This window comes from Coffea arabica, chromosome 11e (genome assembly GCF_036785885.1).
Source record: "Coffea arabica cultivar ET-39 chromosome 11e, Coffea Arabica ET-39 HiFi, whole genome shotgun sequence".
NCBI classification, from domain to species: Eukaryota; Viridiplantae; Streptophyta; class Magnoliopsida; order Gentianales; family Rubiaceae; genus Coffea; species Coffea arabica.
Window position 1 is genome coordinate 58,391,573 of NC_092331.1, and position 11,931 is coordinate 58,403,503.

At 37.3% G+C, this 11,931-nt stretch overlaps 1 protein-coding gene across 1 annotated transcript; it reads left to right on the plus strand.

Moving 5' to 3' along the window:
* The first annotated feature begins 7,696 nt into the window (after positions 1-7,696).
* Positions 7,697-11,616, plus strand: LOC113719434 (UDP-glucose 6-dehydrogenase 5-like). Its single transcript, XM_027244639.2, has 3 exons — positions 7,697-7,965; positions 8,134-8,194; positions 9,890-11,616. Exon 3 carries the CDS (start codon positions 9,911-9,913, stop codon positions 11,351-11,353), a length of 1,443 nt encoding a protein of 480 aa, XP_027100440.1. The 5' UTR covers positions 7,697-7,965; positions 8,134-8,194; positions 9,890-9,910; the 3' UTR covers positions 11,354-11,616.
* The last annotated feature ends 315 nt before the right edge of the window (positions 11,617-11,931 follow it).

Here is an 11,931-nt window from a genome sequence, read left to right on the forward strand (position 1 = left end):
AGGGACAGAAAAATGTCTATTTACCAAAGAAATCCAGAAACCCCCAATAGAAAAAAATTTAATTGCAAAATGCCTCTTCCAAGTATTACACTTTGCTCATAACTCTTCTTAAAATAAAAAAAAGAAGGAAAAATTCTGCTCTAACTAGGGCTGCTATTGAGTCGAGTATATCTCAAATAATGCACTACTTGAAATCTACTCGAATAAAAATATTTGAGTTTAAACTCATCGAATTCTTCAAAGTTGAGTTTGGATTTATTTTACCTTATTCAAATTCAAACTTGAATTCAACCAAATTGAATTCAATTGAATTTAGTCGAGCTCAATCAAGTTTAATCAAATTCAATTGAGTTTTTAAGCTTGATTTTTTTAGTAAATTTCATAAATTTATGATAAATAATTAAAAATTATATTATAAATACACTACTCGATAAGGTTTGATGAAAACTTGAGTTTTGATTATTGTTATTCAGACTCGATTCGATTACCTTATCAAATAGTTCAAAACTCGATTACCTTATCACATAATCTTTGACTAAATTATTTGCGAGGCCAAGTCGAATAACTTGATTAATTCGACTAGGACCGTTGACAAATAGCCAGCGGGGGTTCTATAAGTTTGCATACTTTTTTGTCTTTGATTTCGAGAGACCTTTTTCATCAAAACCAGAAATTTGAACCCTCTATTCATTCCTGCAGTCTTCAACTTTTTGCATTAAACGGATGAAAACAAAAAGAGTCATTTGACCCTCACTAAAATCTTGGAGCTTCACTTTTAGACTTGGAGATCCCATAGGTTTATGAGACCAGAGCTTTTTCTTTCTTCCTTTCATTTAAGAAAAAAAGAAAAGAAAAGAAAAAACCTTGGTCCTGACCGTTAATCTTACTCTTATTCTTGTTAATATTTTGGTCGGACCGACAACAAGAAGAATGTGCTCCTAAATTCGAAAATGAGTTGCTACTTTGATCCCGTCTATTTTCGAGTCCCAACCGGGTAATTACAGCCTCGCAACATCTGAAGAATTGACCATTAGCCACTAAGCCAGTCGTCGGTCCCATTAGTCCAGACTTCGCCAAATGGCAAGCATTGGTGATTATTATAAGGATCGAGAGACAGTAGTTTGTTTTTACGACATCCTGTCTGTTGTTTTAGATATATGCTATTATAAAGGGCAAAAAATCTCGGCGGCCATTAAACTATTAGCAAGATCATGTTTTGGCCATCGAACTATTTTTTGTTAATAATTGACCACTAAACAATTTAATCCGTTAACCCGTGACCATTTCGTAATTAATTGCTCTTAAGTTCTGAAATTAACATTACCCGTGACAATGTCCGGGGGCAATTTTGTCCAGGGAGCTTTGAGGTTACATCACTATGTGTAAATGTATCTGGATGCTTCTCCTCATCATCTCCTAGCTAAGAAAACAACCTGCAACTTGAATGCTTCAAAAATAGCAGGTCCAAATAACCTGGCAACCTGATCCAAAACTCACCACAATTAAAATACATAAAAAAAAACACAAAGAAAGTCCCCTTTTTTATCTTTGTTTATAAAGTTAAGAATTTTAATTCAGAACGTGATAGTGGTGAGACTTACAGGGTTCAATGATTGGCTTTTCTTGGATTTTCTTCTTCTTGTTGTGTACACAAGAACAGAGCTTCGGTGTTCTCTGTAGAATGAAGAGGGCCTTAGGTCTTTTGGAAGCAATGGACTGGTACTCAAAGTGCCCCTATCTTCTAGTTCCAGGCAACAGCTAGTGCCGTATGGGAGAGAAATAGAGAAAGTCGGAGTCTTGAACTCTTGACTTTGGACTCTCTTCTCAAAATTAAATCTCCAATATTTCAGGACACCCTCCCAAACAATATATCAAATATCTCATGTACATCAGATTAGTTACAAGTGGCTAGAATCTTTTTTAGGGAATTTTGGGGCTTTGGTTTGCTTTGCTTCGATGCTTCACCTTTTGCAGCTTGAAAGCATTGGATATCAACTTTTCTTCGAAGCAAGCAGGCAAGCGTATCTTTCATTTGCTTAGGCGGGAGCGGAGTTTGGGGGACGTCTCTGGCGGCTGCAGCAACCGGCAGTCCTCTGGTTGAACGGTGAGTCCTGGTGGAAGGGTGTGAAGCAGTTTCGGATTCACCTTCTTGGACCATCACGGTGGCCTTCCGGCGGGTGGTGGCAGTTCTTCTGGCAGCGGTGCGAGGAACGCTGAGGGATGCGACTTGGGGTTTGGCCGGCGACTTGGTGGAAGATGATGAAGGTCCGGCAACTCCTTTATTGTTCTGAAATTAGCCGTATTGGACTTTTAGGGTCAATAAGCTCACTGGACAAAATTGCCCCCGGAAATTGTCCCATGTAATGCTAATTTCAGAACTTAAGAGCAATTAACTACGAAATGGTCACGGGTTAACGGATTAAATTGTTTAGTGGTCAATTATTAACAAAAAATAGTTCGATGGCCAAAACATGATCTCGCTAATAGTTTAATGGCCGTTGAGGTTTTTTGCCCTTATAAAAGATATGGGAGTAAATTCTTGAATTATGATGAAAAAAAAAAGAGTTTCTACAAGTAAGGCTATTGGTGGAGGCGTTTCTAAAATGAGGTTGTTCGCATTTGTTGAATGCGAACTTACTTAGCTCGCATTCGGCAAATGCGAGCTAGGATACTTTTTTTTTTTAAAAAAAAAAGTACCTCGCATTTCTCTGTCTCTTTCACCTAAACCCAAAAACAGAGCTCCGTTCTTTACGTCAAACATTCGGCATTCAAATCCATAAGTAGAGGGGCAGAAATTGGAACGAAACTTTGCACATCCAGCTCACTCTCTCGTCTTTTGCGTAGCTAGACACCAGTCCAAGCTTCCAAGAGGAAATTGCCCAAAATCCCTCAATCTCTTTCTTTCTCGTCGGTTGTTGTCCGCCATTGTTGAGCTTCCACCAGACGCCATTTGCACCCCAACCAGCTGCCATTTCTGCCTCAGCAGTCATCCCCAACCAATTTTGTGACCCTTTGCGCTGCACATTTTCTTTTCCCTTCGCAAATGGCTTTCAAATTCGTGGCTGTGCATCGCAAATTGTCTCTGAAGTATGTGGCTTTGTGACTATCCTGTCTGGAACATTCCTTCTCCACAAGACCAAGGACATGGGAGGTGTAAGCAGCACTAGTAACACGCCCGTGCCATCTCCGGTATTCCTGGCATCACGCTAGAATTCTGCGGTCTGAGCTTTGAGATGAGATCGCATTCTGCGGTCTGAGCACAGTGACCTCGCATTTAAGAGATGCGAGGTAACTGACCTCGCATTTCATAAATGCGAGGTCTGGTTTTCTTTTTTCTTTTTGTTTTTGGATTTAGTTGGAGGAAAATTCAAGAGACTTCGCATTCAGCAAATGCGAGTTCCCTCAACTCGCATTTGCTGAATGCGAAGATCTCTTGGACAAAACCCCACACTCAAAATGCCCCATTTGTAGAATTTTTTTAAAATTCATCATAATTTTAGAAATTTCTCTAAGATATGGCATCTACTCTAAATGCTTTAGTTCCATAAACTCCCACCTGTCAAATGGTTTAGTGATCCAACAATTATTTTTAATTTTTTTAGTCAATTCGTAGTACGACAATTAATTATACGATGAAGCATGAAAAACCACAAGGGATAAATTGTAATATAACTTCTTTTTTTGTTTTTTTTTATCACCGTGGCTTTTCAAATTGCATAAATTTATTTTTACATAGAATCACAAGGATGTTAAATTGATATTATTACACTATTAAGAGATTGAATGGGGAAACACAAAACTACTGGGGGAAAATAGTAATTTTACCCGTTTTCTGGCCGTGGCTTCTCAAATTGCACAAATTAATTTCTGGCTATAAAAGAAGTTACACAATTTCATGCATACCACTGGCATTTGGCACTTAGATCAATACATCACAGAAGCGGCAGCACATGAAAACTGAAGATGGGTAGCAAGATGAGAACATAGATGGACCAAGCAACTAGATTGAGACATAGCAGTGGTAAAGCAACCTTGATGGCCAAAAAGAATGCGCTGTTACTCCAGCCCTTTTGCATGGTTTGGGAATGTTGAAGGGACGAATTTGGCTATCAAACATACTTGCAAAAGCCAATACCATGATGGCCATTGAAGCACTAACAATAATAGCAGTTGCGTTTTGGCTTGCAGGGATTAAACAGCAATTTCAGTCGTTGATGTTAGGCAGAATCCAAGAACTAAAACTGACCAGACCATCCGCTTGAGGCCGGCAATTGGTGCTTCACTCTGCTTGCTTAGCAGCTGAGGCCAACAAGGCACCCAATGAGATTACTGCTTCAAATGTATTTCATAATTGCCAACAACTTAGAACATCCCTCCCTTGGTATATTTTGGCAATGAGATTACTTAATCCAGGAGAAGAGGAGATTGGTTTTGTTTCAATATCAAATATCTGTTGTCGGAAAGGGATCAACAAATTCAATCACAGTTAAAGATACACATTTCATCGCATCGGGCTTGGTTGTGTAAACCAATTCTCTTAACTTCAAAACAGAGGTTTACTTATTTTTAACCAAGTAGCAAGTCGATGAGCGAGAAAGAAATGCAAGTCAAGAAAGTTCAAAGTCCCCCACAAGAATGAAGAATAGGCCTGAATTTGTGTCTATCACATGAATTCTGATTAGGTCGAATTTCCACAGCCCGGCACCATCCCACAAAAAAAAGAAAAGAAAAGAAAAGATTAGAGATAGTGGTTTACCGACAAAAAAAAAAAAAAGGATTAAAAACACAAATAGAAGAGGTTGAATCACTGAGGTAAACTCGCACGTACTCGACTTTAACATATCATATCATTAATTTCTACCATTAGTTAACCTCCTGGCCAGATTCATCTTTATCGTCAAAGGCAAAAGGCCGTGTTTGGATTGTCATTTTTCATCCAAATATTTTTATTATTTTTGTTAACATATTTTTTAATCACTTTTTTATTATATATATGTATAATCTCTATAGTACAAATTTTTACAAAAAAAAAAACTCCACAAATTAGGATCTAAACGGGCTCAAAATTGAGATCACGTTGCCTGAACACGAGAATATTTAGGAGTAGAGAGAGGGAAAGAGAAAATCAAGAGTCATATATATATGGGCAAATTACATTTTAGCCCCCTGTGGTTTTCGAAAAAACCACATAACCCCCCCATCGTTCAAAAAGCTATACATAAACCCCCTGTGGTTTGGGTTGAACTGGCAAATAGACGGAAAGCACCCACCGTAACGATTCGTGGGCAAAACGCGCCTGTTCTTCTGGTAGCAGTAGGAAACATACCCATATTACCCCTGACCAATTTGACGTACCCAATAAAGCCTAGATGGGTGCTCCTCATCTCTTTCCATCTTCCGAAATACTTTGTTGCTGACTTTGCACTGAAAGTTGGTGAAGGAACCCAAGATAGAGAACGAAAGAAAAATAAGAAGAAATGCCGTGAAGATAGAAGCTGAACAAACCTGCAATTTTCGTTCAACTGGTGAGGCAGTGATGATAAGGTTTTAGAAATGACTATTTTATAAATGACTGTTAAGGTTTTATAAATGACTGTTTTAGTTCTTGGATTGCACCTTACCTCCAAAATTTGGGAATTTACCCAAATTTTCCATTTTCTAATATTCCTACAAATATGCAAAATTATGCATATCCCTCAAATCTACCCAATATTAATGTTTTGTTAAACTCTAAATAACAAAAATATGAAATATATTATTTAAATATATTTTAGTTACACACAAGTTGGACGGGTAACTAGTGTGTCAGAGAGTTGCCATAATCTCCTTAAACCCGCATGCGGGTTTAAAGAGTATTCGGATATTCTCATATGCACCTATGCAAATCGAACCAACCGGATATCTTATCCGTATCCCATTTTTTAAAATAAAAATCTTATAAATTTGAAAAATAAAATCAAATTTAGATGTATTAGGGTTTTAAAAATATTATATAAGTGATAAAAATTTTATAAATTGTAAAAATAAAATCAAATTTAAATAATTAAATGTTATATTTGCATAAGAAATAATACAATAATCATAATAATGATAATACAATAATATTGGTGTAATAAAACTGCCATTAATTTAAATATTTACTTATAATGCCCAAAGAGCCTAATTACCAATTTTTTCTTCTCGCGCTCAAATATAACATTAACCCGCATGCGAGCTAACCTTGAAATAGAAAAAACACAGAATCCCGCTTGCGGGTTTCAACGTTATTATGCAGGCGAGATTTTCTTTACTCCCGAATGCAATTTTCTTTACCCTAATCTTAATGCATAAATTCAATTCTAGTCGATAAAATATTCTATGCTTAAATATGATAATACAGATTGTCCCAAAGCAGCAAAATTTTAAATTAATCAACGCTTAAGCAAAATAATCACTGATTTATTAACTTTCCAATGCCTGATAGTTTCTGTTCAAAAACCATGCAAGTGCATCTTATATGCTAAAATGATGTCAAAAAACTTACCAGATGCAACAACAGCTTTCGTGATGCTCTTTCACAGCTACTTTTTGGTCTTCAATGGTAGATCTTTGTGGGTTAAATTTCTCTCCTTCATTCGGTGGTCATGTTTTTCTCTCCTTTTCTCACGACAAAGACAGAACAAGGAAGAATCTGACTCATCTGCTTCCTTTTTGTATTTATATTAGGGTAATTTGGACATTTTGCCCACGAATCGTTACGGTGGGTGCTTTCCGTCTATTTGCCAGTTCAACCCAAACCACAGGGGGTTTATGTATAGCTTTTTGAACGATGGGGGGTTATGTGGTTTTTGCGAAAACCACAAGGGGCTAAAATGTAATTTGCCCTATATATATATATATATTGTTTTTAAGGGAGGAGTCATAGATAATTTGTAAGAGGCTAGTCAAGTTTTACCATTATCTTCAACTTGCATATTACATACAACATGATTAAAGATGGACAATAGTAATTCCTCTTAATTTTAACCCTCTATGTATATTAATAAATCGATGTGGCTTTTTATGAACATGCATCATTCATACGCACCCTCATGATTCAAATTATCAAACAAAAAGGTTGGTTAATAAAAATATGCAATCGAATTGGGTATTTGTTATCTCTGTTACGTATTAGTCTTGATTATCTTCTGTCATTAATCCAGATTCATAAAAATGAATTATAAAATTCTTTTATTTAAAAAAATACATTCATCTATAGTAGTAGAGCATTTTTTTTTCATCTTTTAATTGTTTTCACCTCATTTATTAAAAAACTAAAGACATTCATCTATAGGGAGGTCTACGTGCCAAAATAGCTTGCCAAAAGCATCTGCGATAGTTTTAACGGGAGACTTATTAATAAATGGAGTGTGCCTAAACATTTTCCCTAAGTAGTAGATTGCTAAGCCAGGCTCTTAAAACCAGTTTGGTTCCTCCCACGAAAAAGTGCGCCAAACCGACACTAAAATGTTTCCAGTTGCCAAATTCCACTAGCACTAGCGTTGAATAGTCTGAAAAGTTCGATGGTGTATCGATTCTAGACTCTGTTTCTTCCTTCCTTGGTAGGGAGGGCCAACCGGCCAAGTATCTATACTTCTATAGTCCGAGTACAGATAGGGATGCTGGCCTTTGCTGATAGACTACACCCCTACAGCCTGTACCAATCCCTCATCAATGATCCCACCTGTTGCTCTGTTAGTTATCGGGAATAAGAAGTCCTTTCCTCCGTTACAATATCGAATAGCAGCCTGCTCCATTTTCCACTCCTCTCTCCTTTTGATTCCGTATAAATAGGATTCCCTATGGTTGATAATTCTTCCTCGCTCTTCATTTCCCTCATTCCGCGTCCCGCGGCTTAACTAGAAACAAAAAAAAGATCTTTCGTCTCTTTCATACTCGCCCAGATCTCTTCCTCTTTCTAGTCATCTCTCACCAAACCAATCAAAGGTCGGTTTCATACTAGTACTATGATCTTGATCGTGATTTTTTTTTTGGGCTTCTTATTCACTTTACCGATATGTTTATTGGATGTTATGCAAATTTGTTCCTCAAAAATTTTGACTTTCATTTCATGCAATCTGATTTATAAGGCATTCCTTTTCTTCAATAATGCAGGTATTTCCCCCCCTTTCTTCATCCGAGTGACCATCTAATTGTCACGTAAAGGGTTGATAAGGTTTTTCCTTAATCCTCCTTTCCTATCTAATCTTTGCTCTTATTAAGTTCTTGATTTTGATATTACTTGGTGGTTGATTATATTCTGGGTTGTTTGCAGCATTGGTATTCATTTGTGTTATCTTACTGAATTTGTACTTTTCATGGTAAAACAGGGTAAATTGGTAAACTCTTGGAGCTTTTTGGCTGGTAATTGAGGCGATTAATAGATTAATTGTTGTTAAATTTTGGGTTTTCGGGAAAAGATCTATCTTTTCGTGTTTTGTGCACAATTTGTTCTTTACATGTTAGATTAATGTCAACCATAGATTGGTGAAATTTTTGGCATGGCGATTAAGGTTATAAGGCTATTTCAAAATTGTCAATTTTTTGGGTCGTTGCCTAAATTTGCAACTCTTCATGGCCTCCTCTGTTAGTATAACTGAAACAATGTGGTTAGGAGATGATAGAATTGAAGGTGGGTATGGTCTAATATGTTAATTGTATTAAGATTTTATGCTCCTCCTTCAAAGCACGGATGCGTGTTGATACCACCATTATCTGAGTAGCGATATTGCTGCTAATTAAGGTAAACCTATAATCTGTTGATTGAGTTGAATAATTCTATATAGTTTCCATCTAGAAGTAGTTGTTCTTGGGCTGCCTTTGGAACGAAAGTGCATGCTGTGGACCATATATTCATGGTTGACTGGTTGGATAATTTTTGTGAACTTCCTACCATTATTTCCCTTACTTAGAAAGGAATGGTAAAAAATTCCTTGTGTACTGTAAATTTGGGTGATGAAGTTGAGCTGGTCATGTTATTCAATGAAATGCAATGAATGGCAAATTGATTTTACGAGTATGTAGATTTACATGTTGTATTTTAACATGATCTTTTTCTTTTTGCTTCTAAATTGTGATTGATCAACAATCTGGATCCTGATCTGGCTTTTGCCTTTTATCTTTCCTTTTCACACACATTTAATGGAATTGGTTTACAAGACAGGGCTTCTTTGAAGCTTCTTTTCCTATAACATCAGCAAGAACCGTTAACCCTATTTAAACAATATACTCAATATTATCTTTGTGAGTTACTTTAGAGTGACTAATATCAACTTTGCATGTGAAACATATTTTTACTTTTGGATAATTTTGTGATATGGCTCTCTTCAGTTTAAAACTTTTTTCCCCTCTGGCATAAATTTTTCTATTTCCTTCTTCTTCTTTTTTTTTTTTGTTTTTGTTTGGAAGGGGGGGAAGACGCTGGAAATAATTTCTTTATCAACCTTTTGCCCTTTTTTTTTGCCCTTTTCAAAGGTTTGGCTATATTATGTCTTTTAATGAAGTATTCTTTCCTGAAAGAACTAACATTAGTGTTTGTGTGTGTGTGTGTGTGTTTGTATACACATTCATAAATACACACACATATAATCCTTAATTTTGCCACAAGATGAAAGTCAATCTTTTTTGTGAACTTAAAAGTTTTGGGCGGACCTACACTGTGCCTTGCACAGTTAGGCTGTCCTACATTTTTAGTATGGTACTAGATTAGTCTACAGATACTTTTGAATTGTCTGAAGTGCGTCAGGAACTATTTTAAGTTTTACCATGGTCCTACTTTGTCCAGTTCAATTTCCTGTGTACTAAGTGCTTTGTTATCTTTTGACCGGGATCCTTTCTAGCTCTTTCTAATTCATGAACATGTTTGTTTTAGGTATTTGGAGAATCAAAGAAGATGGTCAAAATTTGCTGCATTGGAGCCGGTTATGTCGGAGGGCCCACAATGGCTGTGATTGCTCTCAAGTGCCCGTCAATTGAAGTTGCTGTGGTTGACATCTCTCAACCAAGAATCAGTGCTTGGAATAGTGACCATCTCCCAATTTATGAACCAGGTCTCGATGATGTCGTGAAGCAGTGCAGAGGGAAAAACCTCTTCTTTAGTAATGACGTGGAGAAACATGTTGCTGAGGCTGATATTGTCTTTGTCTCAGTTAACACCCCAACCAAGAGTCAAGGTCTTGGAGCTGGAAAAGCTGCCGATCTCACCTACTGGGAAAGTGCTGCTCGTATGATTGCTGATGTGTCAAAGTCAGCAAAGATTGTGGTTGAGAAATCAACTGTTCCTGTCAAAACTGCTGAGGCCATAGAAAAGATTTTGACTCATAACAGTAAAGGCATCAACTTCCAGATCCTTTCCAACCCCGAATTTCTTGCCGAGGGAACTGCAATACAAGACCTTTTTAATCCTGACCGAGTCCTCATTGGAGGTCGAGAGACCCCAGAAGGGCTTAAGGCTGTTCAAACACTGAAAGAAGTTTATGCACATTGGGTCCCTGAAGAACGGATTATTTGTTCAAATCTGTGGTCTGCAGAGCTGTCCAAGCTTGCAGCTAATGCTTTCCTGGCACAGAGAATTTCTTCAGTTAATGCCATGTCAGCTCTGTGTGAGGCGACTGGTGCAGACGTCAGCCAAGTATCACATGCTGTTGGAAAGGATACAAGAATTGGTCCCAAGTTTCTCAATGCCAGTGTGGGATTTGGTGGTTCTTGCTTCCAGAAGGATATTTTGAACCTGGTGTATATTTGTGAGTGCAATGGTCTTCCTGAGGTGGCCAATTACTGGAAGCACGTAATTAAGATCAATGACTATCAGAAGGCCCGATTTGTCAACAGGATAGTTTCGTCAATGTTCAATACTGTTTCAGGAAAGAAGATTGGAATCTTAGGTTTTGCTTTTAAAAAAGATACAGGAGATACTCGGGAGACGCCTGCAATTGATGTCTGTAGAGGCCTATTGGTGGACAAGGCTCAACTGAGCATTTATGATCCTCAAGTATCTCAAGATCAGATCCAGAAGGATCTTACCATGGTGAAGTTTGATTGGGAGCATCCTGTCCTGCTTAAACCTGCCAGTCCTACTGCTCTCAAACAAGTTTCCTTTGCTTGGGATGCATATGAAGCATCCAAAGATGCTCATGGAATTTGCTTTCTAACTGAGTGGGATGAGTTCAAAACACTTGATTTCCAGAAGATATACGATAACATGCAGAAACCTGCCTTTGTATTTGATGGTCGGAATGTTGTAAATCCAGATAAGTTGCGACAAATTGGATTCATTGTTTACTCCATTGGCAAGCCATTGGACCAATGGCTAAAAGATATGCCTGCTGTACTGTAAAAGGTATCTCTTTTGGAGTATCCTTTTATTGGTGTTACTTCCTGCAGCGATTTACGAGGATATGATGGCATAGTAGTATGTTGGTAGCGGTAGTGTGTTTAGTCTTTTTTATATATAAAATAAAAAATAGAGGCCTGAAGCTTCTTTTCTGTTGCTCCTTTTTGGCGAATAACTATTTAGACTTCATAGGGTGCCTTTCTTGTAATGAGATCTTTTAACATTTGCCGAGATTGGAAATTTAGAAGTTTCTCTTCTTCTTATTAGCTACCAAGCATGAATCAAACGCTACCCAGGTTAATGACATTTTTCTAGTAGAGTTATGGTGTTTGTTGATGAAGAATTTGTTTTATGTTTGGCTTATCAGAAGGTTGCAGCGAATGCAGCCACATTAATATGTCATACACAAATGAATCACTGAGTTCTGTATATTAGGACTCGTCTGTTCTTGCTTAGAGTAAATATTTTAGAGGGTTGTACGTGGTGTATAATTGCTTCCTGATTCCCGATATACATTGGAAAAGATAAAACATGGAATTCTACTCTAGCCAACTTCTGCAGTTTTGGCAGTCACAGCAGTC